Raw genomic sequence first — 20313 nt, 5'->3', positions numbered from 1 at the left:
CTAAAAAGATTGTAGAAATGAAGAAGCTTGATCATCAGTTCGAGTATACTAACACAAAACTGAATCAAAACCTTAATGAAATTGAGATTATATGTAAATGCAACGACGCAGCTTATATTGGCGCCGATAAAGTTACAGCCTTTAAGGTCTAACGAGATCGATTCAAGTGCAAAACTTTGAAAATGTTCATCAATCAATCATCTTTCTTCCATTTCATAAGCTAATTCGTGAAACCCAATTCGAAAATCTACCGCGGAGATCGAAATTGACTTACTTGGACGACCCAGATGGCGCCGGCTGCGGCGGCGATACCCCATCCTGCGGCGGCTTGGATATCCACAGATTGGATCTTCGGCTTCACGAGCTTGATCACTCCTCCTGTCATCACTGCTTCGATCTCTCTCCTTCGCTATCAAATCTCCACAACGATCCTTCAACGATAATCAATTAGACGAGACGCCATCGTAAGTCGTCGACGTTAAAAGAGATTCTCACACTTCATGCCGTTCCACGTGTAAGAACATGCACAGCGTGCCGTTTTTACACAACTTGAACAACTTGCCGTTTGTACTGTTATGTTGTTGTTCTTCAAATTGACTCCAACGGCAATTAATATCAACAGAAAACTTAAAACACAATTCCATTTCCTTGATGATTAGCGTTAAACCACTCAAAGATAACAATGGTTTTATAAATTATGGAGTAGACCACAAGAAGAACAACAAAAAGTCTATATTGAAGAACCAAGCTTGGCACTGCTCTTTCTTGGACTATCCGGTTTAGCAGCGGGCCTACGACCTTTATCCGGACCACCAATCACACCCCATTCCTCAAACTGAATCTGCCTTGCTCTTGCTCTTTCCTTCTCCTCTTCAGACTTCTCAGAGAAACAGTAAGGGCAAGAGACTCCAGATTCATACTCTGGAGCTTCCATGTCTTCATCACTTATAGGCTGCTTGCATCCATAGCAGAGTTTATGCGTTCCTTGTGCTAACCCATGTTCCACTGACACGCGTTTGTCGAACACAAAGCATTCTCCTTCCCACAAACTCTCTGTTTTGGGGACTTGCTCTAGGTACTTCAGTATCCCACCTTTGAGATGATACACCTGATCACAAAAATGTTCAAGCTCTAAATCTCAAAAGTTCAACGAATATTCTAAAAATCAGTCTAGTCAGCAAATCGGACCTAAATGAAACAATTTAAAAAAAGAAAAATCGGCTGAAACGCTCAATAATCTTGTATAAAAGCATCTAGTTACCGCCTAGCGATTTTTTGAACATTGCATTTGTGTATAGTTTACCTCTTCGAAGCCTTGGCTAAGAAGAAAGCTTGAAGCTTTCTCACATCTGATTCCTCCAGTGCAGTACATAGCTATCCGTGGCAGTGCCTTCGGTTTCTCAGCTTTGTTTTCTTCATTTTTCTCCACCTTTGCTTGTGTTTCATTGCCTTCTTGCTTCAATGCAAACTGATCCTCCACCCAAGATGGAAAGTGTCTGAAAGCTGTGGTGCATGGATCAACAGCTCCTTTGAACTTCCCTATCCTAGTCTCGTAGGTGTTCCTCACATCAATCACTACCTGAAACACATCTTCTAACATATGCATAAACACTCTTATCTTCTCTATAACTTTATTCAAAAAGAGTTCTCACTGTTTCTGGATCACTGATCAGTTCATTCCATTCCTCAGGGCTCACATATGTTCCAACTCTTTCAATAGGCGACACACTTGGCATTCCAAGCGTGACAATCTACACAAAGACAGTACAAAAGAAAACACAACTCTTTAAACCGGAACGAACAGGAACTGGAACAACACTCCGCAATATCCTAAATATTTAAAATTATCCCAAATTTTTATCCGAAAACCCGAAAAACTCTGATATTTAATCTGAAAACTCCAATTTTTAAACTAAATTAACCAAAAAACAGGAATCAAACCGAATGGGACCAAAGTTACCTCGGATATTAGCCAGTGCCCGACTTTGTTACCCGAATCAAACCGAATGGGACCAAAATTACTTCGGATATTAACCAGTTTCCGACTTTGTTACCCGAATCAAACCGAATGAGACCAAAATTACTTTGGATATTAGCCAGTTCCCGACTTTGTTACCCGAATCGAACCGAAAACCTAGCTAACTGAACCAAAACCAAAGCAAATTTTCTAAATACCCAAACAGATCCTAAACCTCCCTATCCAGAACCAAAAGAACCGGACAGGAACCCCGAAAGCCGAATACCCATGGCTATCTTGAACAATCAACAAACCCTACACTCTACAAACTTTCAAAAACACGAGAATGTACCTCTTTCTTGAGTTTGACCCTAACATGGTCCCATCTAAACGGAGCATCCTCACCAGCCGCAAGAGGAGAGCTACTGCTATGTCCATGGTGTATAGCTTCTTGTTCAGGACTCACAGGCGTCTCCACTTGCCTCAGACCATTCAAACGGACATCACTCTGTATAAACGCCAACACTCTCTCCACTGATTCACGGCTCCCACAGATACTCCCGTTGATACCTTCTGGTGCAAGAATGATCCCACCTGAAACACACTGAACATCCATATTCTATTTACTACCTCAAATACAAAACAAAGTTTCAATTTTTCAATCAAATTTAAACACAAAGATTCCATTTTTAAATCAAATACAAACCAAAGTTTCGATTTTTCAATCAAATATAAACCAAAGTTTCGATTTTTCAATCAAATATAAACCAAAAATTCGATTTTTAATCAAATATAAGCCGAAGTTTTGATTTTTTAATCAAATATAAGCCAAAGTTTCGATTTTTGAATCAAATTTAAGCTAAAGGTTCGTTTTTTTCAATCAAATATAAGCCAAAGTTTCGATTTTTTAAAAAAAATCAAATGTAAAACAAAGTTTCGATTTTTTAAAGTTTATACCAATTCTTCGCAGAGATCCTTGAGGGGCTTTCTGAGATCCGCATGGTCAGGAAAATCAGCGAACTTGTAGAATGAAACGACAAGGAGTGAGCTTTTATCTGACTCGACAGGTTCTTGTTTGGTTGAGAAGCATTGAGAGACAGTAGTCATGTTTTGTCGGATAGGTCCAGAGCTAGAACAAGCCACCGTGGATTTTAGAGGAGAGGAAGAGAGAGTCTTTGGTTGAGATTGAGTGGGTAGTAAGTTGGGTTTGGTGTTTTTAGTGGTTGAGATTGAATTTGAGACGCCGCTGGAGATTGAAGGTTGAGAGTGAGGTGTTGGTGGTGGTGATGAGAGCATTCTCGCGGCGGCGAGGGGCGGCGGAAATCTCCAGTGGGAGTAGAAACGTAGCATTGAGGTTTATTCTGTGGGCTTAAACCAAACCGGACTTAACCAAAACTGTGGACTGATTCACGTGGGCTATATAAACAACTGGCCTTTATGAATTTAGTTTTGCGCCGTATATTCATTTTAGTTTTAAGTTTTTTTTGTCAGCATTATTCATTTTCGTTATAAATGGGAAAATACAACAACAAAAGTTGGAAGTAACTTCGTATAGCAAAACTAAAATTTTATAAATTAAAAGAAAAGAAAATTTCAGTATTTCAATTCCGTGATATATAGACTTTTGTGAAAAATGCTTCATCAATTTTATGACGGATATTTCTATTATTTTTTGATAATCAGAGGTGTTTGAGCTGAGGTCCAAATAATTTTCTAGAGAACTGAAACCGATAAGTAATCTAATTTCGATTTTCTAACTGAAAATTAAAACATGATTTCATGTCGACTGGCCAAACAAATGATAATCTAGTTCATAACAAAGATTTGAATTCGACAGATTAACATCTTGACCCAAGTGTTTTTTTTATCAATAGTTTACCGCCTCGTGGTGACATTCAATATTATGTAACATCATTTTACGAAATATACTATAATTGATGGGTGGTGTTAAGAGTTAACCATGTAATATGTTCTTGTTAATCGCTTACAATATGGATTAGTGATATCCGTTTAATGTAGACATTTGACAAACTGTTACCATTGAATAATTTATCTGAAAAATCTTATCCATCAGCGACATGCAAAATAGATATTATGATTTGTAATATGGAATTTGACTCTGTGAATGTCTTTTGTCTGAGTGTGAGGGAAAAGAAGCTTCATGTCCCGTGCCGTGATCTCTGACCTTTTTGGTAAGAACCTTGTTTACCTTCTCGAAACTCATCTTTTCTAATTCCCCTAATTATTTTCTTAGAGACTTCCACTATAATTGATGTCTTCATCAGCTCTAAGAAGCTTCCTGCTTCTTTTTATTTTCCAGACGATTTGTCTTCAATGCAGACACTAAAAAGTTCCTTGAACTTTCATGAGAATAGTACCACATATCTAAGGTTTTACAAAAGATGTTTTACAATAATAAGTTTTAAAGTTTTCTAAGGAAACGTATGGGGACACGGCATACATAGTTGTAAGTTTTTCGTACATCCGATAATGTGATAGTAGGTTAGTTTGTACTGCCTTTTTCAAAAAGAATTAGATAGAACGATATATAATGGTTAGTGAAAGATAAAGAATAATAAACTAGATAGATATAATGATCAGTATGAGACTTGTAGTTATGTTATTCAACTATAGGGGGCACGGCCGCACGGCATGCATAGTTGTAATGTTTGGCCACTTTTGACAATTTGACGAAATGTTTGGCCATAAATTATCTTTCTTTTTTTCCCAAGACTTCGTTGATTTTTAGTAATTTTCAATCAAAGAGTATATACGTGTATTTTAAATTACAATAAAATTATAATCTAAACACATGAAACCCAAAGACAACTTAAATTTCTTATAGTCGGCACAATTAGAGTATACATGCATAAACGACCACATGCTTTTGTATATGTTTTGGGAGTCATGTCTAGGGGCGTCCCTAGAGTTATGGAGGCCATAAACAAAAAATAAATTAAGGGTCTATCTAATTGTGGATTCATTTTATTTTTAATATTTCCTTATTAATATTATTTTTGTTTTTTCACGGACATATTAGTAATGGACTGAATTTAATTCATTTTGACATTGGTATATTTTTTTTACTTTACAAAACAGTAAAATCCAAAATTATTTATAAAAATAATAATAAAACTTTTAAAAATGGAGGTCTTAAAAAATGGGGGCCCTAGGCCAATGCTTCAGTTGGCTGTGCCAAGGGACGCCCCTCATGTCTTGCAATTTGGAAGTCGAGTCCCTTTTTCCATTTAATAACCTTTGGATCCATATGTAGACACAATAGTTGAACATGTATGCACGTGTATGTGACTGCGTGTATGTGAATTTTCATATTCTTTGCAACGATGAAAATCTAAGTTCTAGTACTGCTAAAGCTTAAGCATGTTTATTCAAGTGTTGTTTTCAAAGAAAATCCAAATTGGTTAGTTACAAACTAAAACTCATATTGATCTCAAACCAAAATATACTAATAACTAAACCTAGCTAAAATGAAATGCACCTCTACGTACCAATAAGGCATATTCGCTAGGTTACAAACAATTTGGTTAATGCTAAAAGATTTGAGTAGTGTCAAATGGGATTTGGTTCAAAACAATACTGTAGTACAATAAAATTCAAACTCGAGAGGCTGCCGCAAGATTAGTGGGTTGAATAAAACAAAAAAATATTAGTAATAATGATAATATCTACATAACTATGAGTTGGGTCTAGTTGAATTATTGATGGGTTTATTTTATACCTTTTATAACTTTTAATACTGTTCTATTATAATATATACTAAGAAATAATGTTGTTTTGTCCAAAGCCAGAACTGGCTCTTTCAATCAATTTTTTTTTCCTTTGACTTGATGCTTAATTAATCTTTTTTTTTTTTAAACACTTGATGCTTACTTAATTAACCATTCTTAAAAATATCTTGGTTATCAACTTATCAGCACGAAATACGACTCAACTTACACATTAAAAACTATATGTTTCATACTAATTACATTAAAACATAGTATTTATCTTCGTGACAGATCCAGATTTCAGAGTAGCTAGTCTTTAACGATAAGTAGCAGTTCTTTAATCGATGCCTCTTGATTAATCATTTTCTTGCATATACACAATTCAGCGTAAGGTCAGAATAAAAACAATGGCATATGTTATAAATAAATTAATATTCTTCTAACCTTTTCTAATTTGTACAGATCACTTGCCCAATCACCGTTGACCATTCTCACTTCATCCTAGAAAAAAAAATATTTTAGCTATTTGTATTGATATTGAACGTTCAAACATTTTAATATAACTAGTGTCTAGATATGACCATCTCCACATGATTAATCAATTGAGGTGTAAAGAGACGGATTTGGATGAGCTTGCAACGAAGAAGTAAACTGAAGTTGATGTGACATATAACATATTTATTGGCTCAAACAGAAATAGTATATAGTCATTGGAATGCATACTCGAAATTTTGAGTTGTGGAGCAACATATAAAGATTAAATGTGGCTTGATATTGTAAGGCCATTCAATATGAAATGGAAAAGGTAATTGTGTGTATGTGTGTCAGTGTGTGTATGCTTTTTATTTATAGATGAAAAGGTAAGTGTGTGTGTGTGTGTTACTGTACATAAACTTTTGTAAACAAAGTGTCACCAATTTTCTGCCAAATAATCCCAAAAAAAAAAAAACAAATTGTGTTAATGTGATAACTATAGGGATTTGACATATGGAGTTTGAATTGCGAGTAGATGCACGGATGTGAACTGAATTTATGGCGACCCCGAGGAGCACTTATTGGCACCTGCCCACTCAGTGCACTCCCCATATCTCAGTCCCTAATCATTTTTTTCAAACAAATGTTTTACCTTGAACTATTTGAATTTATTTTACACGTCAAGAAAATAAACTAATTCAACTACCCTAAAATAAAAACATTTTTATAACTGTTTAGAAATTACGTGAAAACGAACATACTTCCGGGTGAAACAAATCAGAAAGAATGATTTGTCATGGATCCTATTATTGGTTTTAAATCTAGTAGAATGTTGCCTTTTGGGTTTAAAAGGGATGGCTTCTACAACTTCCAATATAGTTATCTCTAAAGAAGCGACAATATCATGATATTAATTCCGACATTTTCATTCAGTCTAAAATTCATAAGTATTGCCAAAATTATCAGGGCCAAGCAAGCGGTAGGCTGACATAGCTAAAGGGATGACTTGTGATTGAAATGCCGTTAAAGATCTATTTTATCAAAGTGTTCCAAAAATAATTTTTTATTGGTAGTCTACAAATTTTAAAAAGAAAAAGAAAACAAGATTGCTTTATTATACTAAGGTTAATCTCGATTACTACTTTAAGATCCGAACAACGCGGTCTCACCACAGCTGATACATTTGTTTTATGACTCTTTGTTTTATAACATCTAGTTTAATAATTTAATCTTATCCATTAAATATTTCAAAGGTTCATTCTATGAGAATTTTCGATCGTGGGGTTCCTAATGAATCCTTCTACTTTTGTAAAAAAATCGTACGACACTACACATACGCGACACATTGACACATCAATAATTGGTCTTATGGGAATGCTGGACATCAAAAGTTACTTGCTCGATAACTCTAAATAAAGATTTTGCTTGTTGGTGTGAAATATCTTGTCTACATGTCTCTTCTTGAATGTGATCTCATGCCAATGAAAACAAATTGATTGTCAATTTACAAAAGTTTTAGCTTTATAATTTAACAAAAATAAAAAAATAAAGAGAAAACCTAACCAAGTTGTTTGAGATCGTTGTCATGGAATTAAATAAATAAATAAATACGGGAAGAAAGGATAATTAAAAAACAAACACAACCACCAAACTCTCCAACGTGTTAAGGAGATCGGTGACGTCATTCCACCTCAACGCAGTGACATCAGCAAAGCTCTGGTAAGCCAATAAGAGAGTAAATAAACTACCACTTTCCCGTTATACCCTCGAATTCATTATAATTCATAAGCAAGTTTTATCACGTTACCCATTATACCCTCAAAACCAGTATAATTACGCTCTCCCTCGTATCTCTTTCCTAAGCATCTTCCTATGATCCTTCTCTCTCTCTTGATCAAACCCAAACCCCCAAAAAAGAATCTATCATCACTATATTACAACCATTTTCTCATCTTCATAAGTTCATATCATCATACCAAAAAAAAAAACTAGAAAAGAAAGCTTGTTGTAACAAAAAAAAATGGATTCAAATAGTAACAACACAAAAGCTATAAAGAGAAACGTTGTAGACGACCTCGTGGAAGGCTGCAAATTCAGTACTCAGCTTCGGCTTCTTCTCTCTAATCACCACATCGAGACGGGTTTACTCTCTGGTGATTCAGATCTCGCCAATGAGCTCATCACTAAGATCTTGGGATCTTTCCATAAAACCATATTGGTTCTTGATTCTTTTGACCTCGTCCCCGACGTTGCTTTCCCTGTGGCCGTAGAGGGTTCACGAAATGCTTCATGTGGCGATGACTCGGCGGCTCCGGCGAGTTGCAACGGTGGAGATTCCGGAGATAGTAGAAAGAGACTTGGGGTTGGTAAGGGTAAAAGAGGATGCTACATAAGAAAGTAAGTGGAAATAGTTTAATTCAAATATAGATTTATCGTTTTATATTTTTCCATTCGTGTAAAATGGTTTAATCTACTTTTTATATGGATATTTTTCAAAAAAAAAAATCATTTCAGTTCATATATTCTGGTAGTGCCCCATATTGAAATGACTTATCGTAAATGTTAAGATATGTATTTGATTTCCTCATAATCTATAATAATAGTAAGATTACAATTACTGTTTTTGATCATGGTAGTGATAGAGAATTGTATGAATATGATGGATTGGATTGGACCAATCAATGCTAGGAACCGAATTTTATTTGTTTCATTTAGTGTTGTGGTTTATATACTGTTTACAGTTGATTAGTAATTGTATTTGCTAAACTGGATTAACTATTAATTAATAAATTTTTACTTATTATTTGCAGGAAGAGATCGCATACTTGGACCGTGCAAGCTAAAAGAATTGATGAAGATATATATGCTTGGAGGAAATATGGACAAAAGGAGATTCTTAATTCCAAGTTCCCAAGGTACTTAATCTTTACTCCATGTATATGTTTATATATAGGACACATTTACAAGATAAAAAGGTCTAAATCAGTGTGTGTTTTTATGTTTACAGGAGTTACTTTAGATGCACACACAAACCAACACAAGGATGCAAAGCAACCAAGCAAGTTCAGAAACTTGAGCAAAACCCTGAGATGTTTCAAATCACATACATAGGCAACCACACATGTACTCTTGGTGAACAAACGCAAGTGAAGACCGAGATAACCATGGATTCGGACAACTCACTGGCTGCAGCCACTTCTCAACAGGACCATGTCAATGCAAATGTACAAGAGCAAGAGAACGATATCAGCAGTCTGATCGTAGGTATGGTGAAGCAGGAGGAGGAGAATAACAATGGTGATCAGATTAAAGACTCTAGTGAGGGTTCTTCAACTGATGGCGACTTGTCATTGGTTTGGCAAGACGAGATGATATTTGATGATTATCAATATCATCAGGATCACTACTATTATGGTGAGACTAGTACTACGTCTCATCAATTCTCTTTCATTGACAACGATCAACTTTCCTCCTTATTCGACTCATATTGCCCTTACGAAGGAATGAATTCTAGGTGAACATCCAAATGCGGATTAAGGACTCATAATCAAGCTTGTAATAATATTTAGTATTTACTCATCCTCTCTTTGAGTATGCTTAGTGGAATGTAATATTTTTGTTGGATATTTGATAAAACACCATATAGCATATATAATTCTCTTCCAACGTTACTCTTGTCACATTTTTTTTTTGAACTGCCACTAGATGTTTTGTTTGTTGGCGACATTAAAGGTGCCAGTGCAACGACTTGGTTAATGGATTACCGATGAAACGATTAATTAGAATAAGCCAATCACCAACTGCGACAGTTCCACTAGATTATTGTTTTGCTTATTTGATTGTTACTGCATTTATTATTGAACTCAATAGTTTTTAATCCATGTGTGTGATATATGATTGATTACCTAAAGAGTGTAAAGAGACTTATCCATTCAAATTGCGGCTATGCATGTTTGGTGCTTAAAAGGAAGAAACTGGGACAAATTCATCTCGCAATTGTCGTGCTTTGTCTTTTTGTTGTTGTCCTTACATAAGCATTGCCGTATACACTAGGGCATTAATTAATGCTTGCTGAAAGCCTGAAACAACAAAACAAATTCAATTAAGCGATAATAATAATGTATTCGGTTGTGACGCAAATTAAATAATTTATGTTCCGTACATGTACTATTTTATACAAACAAAGTTCATTTCACTATATCTTTGAAAATATCCAAGAATTTGAGAAATTTTAATATTACATTGATATAAATAAAATTACTAGATTTCAATTTTTTTTTTAACAAATTGGTTCAGACATTTTTTTTACGTGTGATACTTTAAAAAGATTCATTCTATGAATATCTATATATATATTTATTCAATATAGAGTGTCTTCTCTGTCGATCGACATAACAAGTGCAGATGATGAACAAAGGGCAAAACGAAGGCCGCATGCATGATGAATAGTAACGGTGAAGGGACCAAAGATTCCACTCGAATAGCTGATTTTGACACTGAAGACTCCTCTTTAACTATTTGGATTCTTTAGTATAAAAAAAAGACATCAACAAAAAGGAAGAAACACCAACAAGTTCATGCCAATATGTGAGATACTGACAAAATAACAATTTATCCCCTAGTTTTGATTTATTTTAAACGTATCGAATTGCATATTTATTTATGTAAGAAAATGTACCTTGTACTGAAAAAGTGTAGACAATATTTTTATAGGATTATCTGATTAGTTTGCGCTTTTCTCTTTGTTGTCAGAAATTCTGGTTACTTGATATTCTATTTCAGATCCAATTATATTTGTTTAAAGTATAAACTAAACTCTGATTTTATTTTAAGAAGATATTTTGAGGAAATGAGCTATTTCTAGATATTTGTATTGAAATATGGATATAAGAAAGGTATTGTGGAAACTAATAAGCTTTTACCATTTGTTAGGTAAATAGATAGTTTATCATTATTCAAAAAATAATCAAAACCCTAACACAACTTTTATCAATTATTTCAAAAAAGTACTTGCATTCTCAAAAATGTTTTCCTAATACCTTAAAAGCAATGAATTAAATAGATAATGAGAAGGAAACTACACAATAATTAAAATAAAACACTTTCCATTGTAAAAGCGAACTACTCAAAGAATTGATTCCCACTAGATCCAAACAAGAATCACGTGTAATGATGCAGAACTTTTGATAGTAATAATAAATTAAATCAGACATGTCCTTTCTAGTTTCTATGTATAGATACATGAATCCTACTTGTCTCCGTCGTCGCCGTCTTCCGACCGCCGGTAACAGTGATCATCATGATGACTTGGATCATTGAAAGAATATATGTCCATGTTGGCCCCAATCCCACTGCTACCAAACATCATAGCATCAGCCATGTCGAAGAAAGGAGGACCGTAGTCAAGGGAAAAGCTAGTTGTAACTGGAGTGGTGGGGGCAGCGGTGGAAGCCGTGGGAGCGGTTGAGTAGATGTGGCAAGTATGTGAACCACGGTAATTGACTCGGAAGGTGAAGGGATCGTCATTGAGGCGTTGTACTTGCTTCTTAGCTGGACAATTGTATAACTTCTGGTGGGTGCATCTATAGTACGCCCTGCAACATTCTTTAAGTACATGATTAGGACATATCAAACTATTCGAGCGATATAATAAGCAAGTAGTCGTTAATAACCATGAATTAAGAAAAAGTAATGATATGCATCATTTGAACACGAAATCAGAGAACGATACTTAATTATAACATCGAAGTTTCAACTTTCAACTTTTAATAATATGGTTATTTGGTCATTCTAATTAGAATCAGAAGAGACTGATTACAACTTCTTGATGTGATGTAAATGTGTATTTTTTGGTTAGTTAACTAAACTAAAACTTGGTTATATAAACACTTGATAAAGTTTGTTTTGTTAAACTATTCGTATAGTTTTACCTAGGAAACTTCGAACCGAGAATTTCCTTTTGACCGTATTTACGCCAAGTATGGTTATCGTCAGGTGGTAGATTTATGTTTCCTGTCCTTAACGCCGCCACCAACACCACGTGTTCTCCTCCTTCGTTTTTCCTAAATATGAACTCACTTAATCCACGTTAGTACATACGGTACGTACTGCATAGATTTTATTTTCTTTAGTAGTTTGCAAATAAACATAAAATAATCAACCATCGAGTTCTTGAAAGATTTAGCTAGATATGTTCTTGCTTTATCTTCTTAATGAAAAACAAAAGAGACTTGTTATACTTATACTTGCCCACTTGGACATAACTTCAACTTTCGAAAATACCGCAATGAATCATTTGAGTATGCTAAAATTTTAGCAATCGTTACTAAACCTAAACGTCGTAGTATTTTTGAAACAATTTTCAAAGTTGTGGTATTTTTAAACAATACTTTGTTGATTCAATACTCCCTCCGTTTTTTAATATAAGTCGTTTTACAGCTATGCACGTAGATTAAGAAAATCATTAACTTTTTATATTTTCTAAACAAAAACATCATTAATTATTTACCTAACCACAATTCAACCAATAGAAAAATAGAAGATATATTACCATTGGTCATACAACATTAACTATTAATAAATTTTACATAGAAAACCGAAAACGACATATAATTTGGAACAAAAAAGTTTCTCTAAAACGACTTATATTAAAAAACGGAGGGAGTAGTATTTTGCGGTATCATTCTCTGACTTTTATCGTTTCTATACCATAAACCAAATAAAAAATTATACAATTCTACTTTTTAGGTTTTACCTTCTGCGTTGCCTTGGCGTGGAAGGATTGCTACCGGAGCCGCCTGATCTTTCTACAGCCGTCAAGTTTCTTCCGCCATCTTCAACGGCCATGATCTGTCTTTGAGTCACGGCTCCGGTTCCCTGAGATGACGTGGACCCGCCACACCTTAACCAATACTCTTGCATCAGACCCGGTTCATTCTGCATTAGCAACTGGTCTGAACAAGACACAACCACCGAGTTTCTGAATTCAAGAACTATCTTCAGCCGCTCGTTTGCATCACCAAATGTCCTCGTGATCTCGTCGAGGGAGGTCGATAGAGCTTCTAGTGACTTTTCCGGTAAGCTTGACTCAAGCTCCTTAACCAGTTTCAATCCTTGGAAGATCATTGACATTACCTCTTCCATTTTTAATTTAGTTTTCTAATTTGTACGAGTATACATAACTCAAATTTATTCATACGCATGTATATATATATATATATATATATATATATAGACGAAGAGATACGTAAATGATGGTTAGTGCCAACAGTTAGCTTCGGTGTTGGTTCCAATTCTATCGAAACTTTGAATATGTAGAATATTCAAAGTTTGTGATTTTTTTTTCTTATAATTATTTTGGAGGGGTTAAGTTAAAATGTTTTTTTTTTCTTAAACGACAGGTAAAGTATGTCCAAGAATCATGAACAAGCTTTTAATTAGGCTATTTCACAATATTAAACAACAAATTTGTTCATTAACACTATAAAACAATTGTTTAGTAAAGCCCTGCCCAAAGATCTAACTAGTGGTAACACATTGACCTGGTCGGAGAATTCGATATAGCAAGGGGGGATCGTGTTTGGCTAAACACGGTAGACGAACTGGTAGTAATATGTTGACCAAGTCATGGTCTTCTTGTTGCCCAAAGGATGAAAACAAAGTCATGGTCTTCTATATATGATTAACAAAATTAATTAATGTTTGTATTTTGTTTCAAGATTTTCCTAAAAGTCTAGGCGAAGACTTAAGATTTCAATGTGAAATTGTTAAACATTTATTTCTTAAAATGGAGACACACTCCTTGACAAAAAAGAAGAGGAAGTGGAGACACACTAGTGAAAACATTTCTATGGGCGTTGAAGCAACTACGAACTTTTAGTAAACTTCTTAACGTTGCCCAAAAAAAAAAAAAAAAAAAAAACTTCTTAACAAAAACTAAATAGAAGTTTCTTTGGGTCTGAAACATTTCTTAGTCGAATCCTTACTAAAATTGAATATCTTCACACATTAATTTCGTTCATATCATAAAATCCTGAGGGCTTATATAAATCACCCTAAACTTTTATTCAACTGTTTTGAAATTTAATAAAATGATCTTTTTAGTATCTAGTGTGAATCTTGACTATTTTCGATATTAAAAGAAAAGTTTTAAACATTTCAAAACCCAAAAATGAAAAATTGAAATAACAAAAAGGAAAGAGTTAACTAGGGCTTGTGACATAGTAGTGACTAATTTGAGGGTGAATCCCAATACGTTAAAGCTATTTGGGTTCGAGTTCTGGCTATTATAAAACTAAAATTTTGGCGTCACCACGGACAAGAGACTGACACGTAGACCGATAACATAGGATATTGGCTAGTTAGGATCCACTTAGGTGGGAAGACTAAGATATTCTTGTATAATTCAAAAAAAAAAAAAAAGAATTAACGGTAGAAAACCTAACTACGAGAGAGTAACACTATACGACCCAAACCATGACTCGATCTTGGGCTATACAATTCGGCCCACATAGAAAAACAGCACGGATCGTCTAAACTCCACGGCGTCTTGTTAGCAAATAAACATCACGAATTGTAAACCCAAAACACGAAAACGGCGGTGGCGCCAGTTCATATCGATCATAATAGTTCCCACGAATCAAAGATCAAAAAACAAATCTACGAAACTCGATTCAGCAAGCAGATTGTTGAAGAAGAGAGTTTGAATCTTCGTGTTCATTCCTTTGGCTCCTCCGTCCTTCTTCTGATTCCATATAGATCCATTTGAAAGCTATCAACATTCGTCAATTTGCTGGATTGAGAGATGTTCAATTTTTTGAAAGGAGTGGTGGGTGGATCTGGGACGGGGCTCAAGGATCTACCTTACAACATAGGTGATCCTTACCCTTCTGCTTGGGGCTCCTGGATTCATTATCGTGGCACCTCCAAGGTCTGTTATTCTGATGTTTGCATAATCGAATTTTCTGGTGATAAGGGTTCAAAGTTGAAACGTTCGGAACTGTATGATGTGATTCCTAATCTATGTATCTTAGTGTTACTCTTAGATGAGTATAACTGTTCCTTCCTTTGAGTTTTGAGATTTGAATTGATTATATCTAGTTTATTTGATTGTTATTGTTACCTTATTCTATAAATTGCTTTAATGGGATTCGCTTTTGAGTGGTGTAAGTTATGGTACATCTCCTCATATCCTGTAAAGTTGGTTTCTTTCAGGATGATGGATCTCAAGTTTCGATCTTTGCTTTGTCTGGGAACAATGCTCAAGATGGGCATTTGGCTGCTGGGAGGAACGGTGTTAAGCGCCTTCGTACTGTAAGTTCTCATTACCTTATTACATTACATGGTGTAGGCTTGATTTGTACAAACAAGAGGTTCTCTCGAGCACTTTGACCTCTAATTCATCAAACTATAGTGAAGTTGGTGGTACATTTTGGTTGGTTGTCTGTAATGAAAAATCTAGTTTTGGTGATATTTTGGTGAGAAATTTTTACATATATGTGGTCAGAGTTGATTCATCTGAATGTCGGGCTAAGTGGATTTCTGTTAGATTAATCAACTACTATATTCTTTTGCAGGTGAGGCATCCAAATATACTTTCGTTTCTTCACAGCACGGAGGTTGAAACTCATGATGGCTCTACTTCCAAGGTTACAATCTACATAGTCACTGAGCCTGTTATGCCGCTCTCAGATAAGATAAAGGAGCTTGGCTTGAAAGCAACACAGAGGTATCAACTCTTCTCTTCTTATGAGCATTAGACAAATCTTCCAAGGATGTAGTCTTTTCAAACAAATCTTCCTAAGATTGATTTTCTCACGTGACCTTCATATGATTGACATGGTAATTTTAATGACTTCTGTAATTTTGTTGCGATTGAAATGTTTGCCTAGGGATGAGTATTTTGCACTGGGGCTACACCAGATTACTAAAGCTGTGAGCTTTCTAAACAATGACTGCAAACTTGTGAGTATTTACTTCTTATAACATTATAGCTTTCAGCTATTTAGAGTTTTGGTATTGTAGATAACATATTAAATTTATTATGTAAGCCTTTGATTCCTTGTCTCAACAGGTGCATGGAAATGTATGTCTGGCGAGTGTTGTTGTCACACCTACTTTGGACTGGAAACTCCATGCTTTTGATGTCCTATCAGAATTTGATGGAAGCAACGGATCTGCGAGTGGACCTATGCTGGTAGTTTTCATCACTCCCAAAGTTTTTTTTTGCTTCCTTTTCATCCTTTCTAAACTTGTTTTCTTGTTTCAGCCATTTGAATGGCTAGTGGGAACACAGTATAAGCCAATGGAAATGGTGAAGTCTGATTGGGTTGCCATTAGAAAATCTCCTCCATGGGCCATTGATTCATGGGGTTTAGGTAAGATCCTGCCAACTAATTTTCAATCGCAATATAATTTTGAATTGAAGCCTTTACTTTTACTTCTGTTCTTGTAGGTTGTCTTATTTATGAACTCTTCTCGGGCTCTAAGCTGGGAAAAACAGAGGAGCTGCGTAACACTGTCGGCATTCCCAAGGTTTGGCTGTCATCCCATTCTTTCTTAAATATGTGGTTTTAACTCCACTGTATCTGGAACTTTCAATTCAAGTACTGGCGATGTGTTTTTGTCAAAGGGCTTAGTTTTTATGGTTCATGTGTTTTGTTGAATTAGATTTCTCACAGCTGGCTTTCATTTCAATTTGAATGTTTTTTTTCTCACAGTCTCTGCTTCCAGATTATCAGCGACTCCTAAGTTCCATGCCTTCTCGCAGATTGAACACCTCAAAACTTCTAGAAAATGGCGGTAATATTCTTGTCTTAGTTACAAATTTGAAACTTAGATAGTTTATTTTCGATTTTCAGCTTGTGGTTTCTCTGTATTTTTGTTATGGGCCCTTCCCTCTGGGGTTTTGAATGTGGTGATGTATACCTTATGGTTATCTTAACCATCTCTCATCTCTTGATTCTTACTTTTGACATTTGGCAGAGTATTTCCAAAATAAGTTGGTGGACACGATACATTTTATGGATATCCTTAACCTGAAAGACAGTGTTGAAAAAGATACTTTCTTCCGCAAACTTCCAAATGTTGCTGAACAGCTTCCTCGGGAGATTGTGCTTAAGAAGGTGTGAATCTGAACTATTGGGGGTACTAAGACAACAGTTTGGCTTCGCGTTTTGTTATTTGACTTAAATTTCTGGTCGATGCAGCTTCTTCCTTTATTAGCGTCTTCCCTTGAATTTGGTTCAGCTGTTGCCCCCGCATTAACTGCTTTACTTAAGATGGGTTCATGGTTATCAACTGAAGATTTCAAAGTCAAGGTTGGTCACTCATGCTATGTCTCCGTAAAAACGCTCTAAACCACTCAATTGGTGTATATTAATATTTTTCTGTGACTTTCTTATATAACTTTAGGTGCTGCCAACAATAGTCAAGCTTTTTGCTTCCAATGATCGAGCTATTAGAGTTTCTCTTTTGCAACATGTTGATCAATTTGGAGAATCAATGTCAGGGCAGATTGTTGATGAACAAGTAAGTTTATTTTCCTCTTCTTTGGCCTAAAAAAATGTTCTGGGTGCGGATGTGCCGCAGCAAATTCAATCTTGTTGCATGCTTTTAACATAAACATTGACTGGACTGTGTTTTTATAGGTATACCCTCATGTTGCTACTGGATTTGCTGACACATCTGCCTTTCTGCGAGAGCTGACTCTTAAGTCAATGCTCGTTTTAGCTCCAAAGGTATTGTCCTTGCCATTTTTTGGTCATAATCCAATTTAGTTTATCTAACATATATTTCTTTTCTTTAATTGTGGCTGCAGCTTTCTCAGCGTACACTCTCTGGATCTCTGTTGAAATACCTTTCCAAATTACAGGTTTGTATCTGTCACCTTCAATAGCTTTGACCGACTTCTTTCCCAAATATGATTGCCGCAGTAAAATATCACCACATCTCCATAGCATTGTTGATGGCATGGCAATCATTTGGTTCCTTTTTAACTGGACTTAGGAGATTGTTGTGGTTTGAATTTTATATTATCCTCAGGTGGATGAAGAACCTGCAATCAGAACCAATACCACTATATTACTCGGGAATATTGCCACCTACCTAAATGAAGGGGTTAGTCTCCACTACCTTCGTTGTTCTTTTGATTCTTTTGTTACCTCTACTGTTCTTGTTTGTGTCTAATCATGAAAATATGATGCAGACAAGGAAAAGAGTTTTGATTAACGCTTTTACAGTGCGTGCCTTGCGGGATACATTTCCACCTGCTCGAGGTGCAGGTATGTAAATACCTCAATTTTACTGGATCCTAGTGATCACATCATTTATAGGATGTTTTGGTTCTGTTTCCTATTGTTTTCTTGTTTCCAGCTTTCATCTGGGATTTTTACTTAATGCAGGTATTGTTGCATTATGCGCCACCAGTACCACTTATGACGACACCGAAATAGCAACTAAAATTCTTCCAAATGTTGTTGTGCTAACCATTGATCAAGACAGGTTCCTTATATAAGTGCATGCTGTTTCCCTTTTGGTTTAGTGTTTTCACTTGGGACAAAATGTGAAGTATTTTCTCTCATTTTTTTTCGTATAGTGAGGTTCGATCAAAGGCATTTCAAGCTGTAGAACAGTTTCTTCAGATACTGAAACACAACTATGAGAAGGTAGAGATAATGGCTCTACCGAACACTTGCCTTGAGATATTGTAATATTTAGAGTGTTATTGACATTTGGGGTTTTGTTAATAGACAAACGCTGGTGAGACAGGAGCCACCGGAGGAGCTTCAGCTATACCTGAAACTGCTGGTCTGATCGGGTGAGTATAGTACATGAACTCTATATATATGAACATTGGTTAGAGTACTCGTCGCTATGCTTACTTGACTAATTGACTTATTCTTATAGATGGGCTATGAGTTCTTTAACTCTCAAGGGTAAGCCATTAGATCAAGCGTCTCTTGCTTCTTCTTCTTCAGCACCATCTCTAGCTGCTGCTGCTGCCTCAAATGCTCCAAGCACAGGTTCACTTGACATCACTATCACTTATAATAACTTATCTCTCAACCATGAAAGTTATATTTGTTGAAAATATAAAAGAAACCTTGATTAGATATTCGATTATCTAAGATTGATCACTGTGCTTCTTTCTCCTATTTTGTTTTATTTCTTTGTAATCTTCCTCAGTAACGGAGGCGCCGAGTGTCAGAGCCAGTCATCACACACGTTCCAACTCAGACTTCACAGATCAACCCGCCCCACCATCCCCATCATCAACAGATGGTTGGGAGAATGGCATTACCGAAGGTCATGACAGCGACAATGACGGTTGGGATCTCGATCCTATAGACGAACCAAAACCTTCTCCAGCTCTCTCAAACATTCAAGCAGCTCAGAAACGACCTGTGTCTCAGCCCTCTAGACCTCCAGGTACCAATCTTTATCTGAATAAAGTTCGCCTAAGCCTATGGTTGTGTGTTAAATTCATCTCTCTTAATAGCTACAAGCTCAAGACCAAAGATTAGCACAGCCAAAGCAGCTGCGAAATCAGAAGACGATGATTTATGGGGATCCCTAGCTGCTCCTCAACCTGCAACTACTTCAAGACCGTTGAACTTAAAGAAGACAGTACAGTCTGACGATGAAGACCCTTGGGCTGCCATTGCTGCTCCACCACCAACCACCAGAGCCAAACCTTTGGCTTCTGGTCGTGGTCGAGCAGCCAAACCTGCAGCTCCCAAACTTGGTGCCCAACGCATTAACCGAACCTCATCTGGAATGTGATGAACACTAGAGGTATACAATGTACATTTTTTTCCAAAGCCATCTCCAGATGACTCGAAGAGTTCGAACCAAGCAACCAACACATTTTTTGATTTGTAATACCATTCATTTTAAACCCCAAGAATGTCTCTATTTTTAACCTAAGCTTTTTAGATATTTCAAAATTTTATATGAACAAATCATAAACATTACAAAACTTGTGCCATGATTAATGGTTTTGATCAAGTTTTTGTTGTGCTTCTGCTGCCACTGCCTCTCAACGAGCAACATGAAGTTGATGGTAATGGAATTTGACAAATTAGGTGTTAGAATAAACAGGTTGTTAACTTTAGCAAGTATAATAATTCTGTAGAAAAATTATATTAAATTTTA

The 20313-nt window shown here is 35.7% G+C and overlaps 4 protein-coding genes across 4 annotated transcripts; 2 read left to right on the top strand and 2 right to left on the bottom strand.

Annotated features, from left to right (window-relative positions):
- Positions 1 to 623: 623 nt before the first annotated feature.
- On the bottom strand, positions 624 to 3378 carry LOC106347818 (rhodanese-like domain-containing protein 7). Its single transcript, XM_013787419.3, has 5 exons — positions 2915 to 3378; positions 2310 to 2561; positions 1653 to 1751; positions 1304 to 1579; positions 624 to 1108 (listed from the first exon to the last, which is right to left on the bottom strand). The coding sequence occupies exons 1-5, from the start codon at positions 3305 to 3307 to the stop codon at positions 731 to 733; spliced, it is 1398 nt and encodes a 465-aa protein (XP_013642873.2). The 5' UTR covers positions 3308 to 3378; the 3' UTR covers positions 624 to 730.
- Positions 3379 to 8012: 4634 nt separating this feature from the next.
- Positions 8013 to 9830, top strand: LOC106437278 (probable WRKY transcription factor 54). Its single transcript, XM_048778664.1, has 3 exons — positions 8013 to 8556; positions 8970 to 9074; positions 9167 to 9830. The coding sequence occupies exons 1-3, from the start codon at positions 8180 to 8182 to the stop codon at positions 9675 to 9677; spliced, it is 993 nt and encodes a 330-aa protein (XP_048634621.1). The 5' UTR covers positions 8013 to 8179; the 3' UTR covers positions 9678 to 9830.
- Positions 9831 to 10028: 198 nt separating this feature from the next.
- Positions 10029 to 13322, bottom strand: LOC106395037 (WRKY transcription factor 55-like). The gene is made up of 3 exons (XM_022700363.2): positions 12914 to 13322; positions 12090 to 12221; positions 10029 to 11753 (listed from the first exon to the last, which is right to left on the bottom strand). The coding sequence occupies exons 1-3, from the start codon at positions 13300 to 13302 to the stop codon at positions 11408 to 11410; spliced, it is 867 nt and encodes a 288-aa protein (XP_022556084.2). The 5' UTR covers positions 13303 to 13322; the 3' UTR covers positions 10029 to 11407.
- A 1481-nt stretch (positions 13323 to 14803) lies between these two features.
- LOC125608355 (N-terminal kinase-like protein) lies at positions 14804 to 20166 on the top strand. The gene is made up of 21 exons (XM_048778663.1): positions 14804 to 15088; positions 15373 to 15471; positions 15735 to 15886; positions 16050 to 16122; positions 16232 to 16354; positions 16427 to 16535; positions 16613 to 16692; positions 16878 to 16959; positions 17143 to 17282; positions 17367 to 17477; positions 17572 to 17688; positions 17808 to 17897; positions 17978 to 18031; positions 18202 to 18276; positions 18365 to 18440; positions 18561 to 18660; positions 18755 to 18824; positions 18909 to 18976; positions 19066 to 19181; positions 19345 to 19587; positions 19658 to 20166. Exons 1-21 carry the CDS (start codon positions 14963 to 14965, stop codon positions 19939 to 19941), a joined length of 2388 nt encoding a protein of 795 aa, XP_048634620.1. The 5' UTR covers positions 14804 to 14962; the 3' UTR covers positions 19942 to 20166.
- Positions 20167 to 20313: the final 147 nt, after the last annotated feature.

This window comes from Brassica napus, chromosome A4, assembly GCF_020379485.1.
Source record: "Brassica napus cultivar Da-Ae chromosome A4, Da-Ae, whole genome shotgun sequence".
NCBI classification, from domain to species: domain Eukaryota; kingdom Viridiplantae; phylum Streptophyta; class Magnoliopsida; order Brassicales; family Brassicaceae; genus Brassica; species Brassica napus.
Note: the sequence above shows the minus strand (reverse complement) of the source record. Positions and strands in the feature narration are given on the sequence as shown.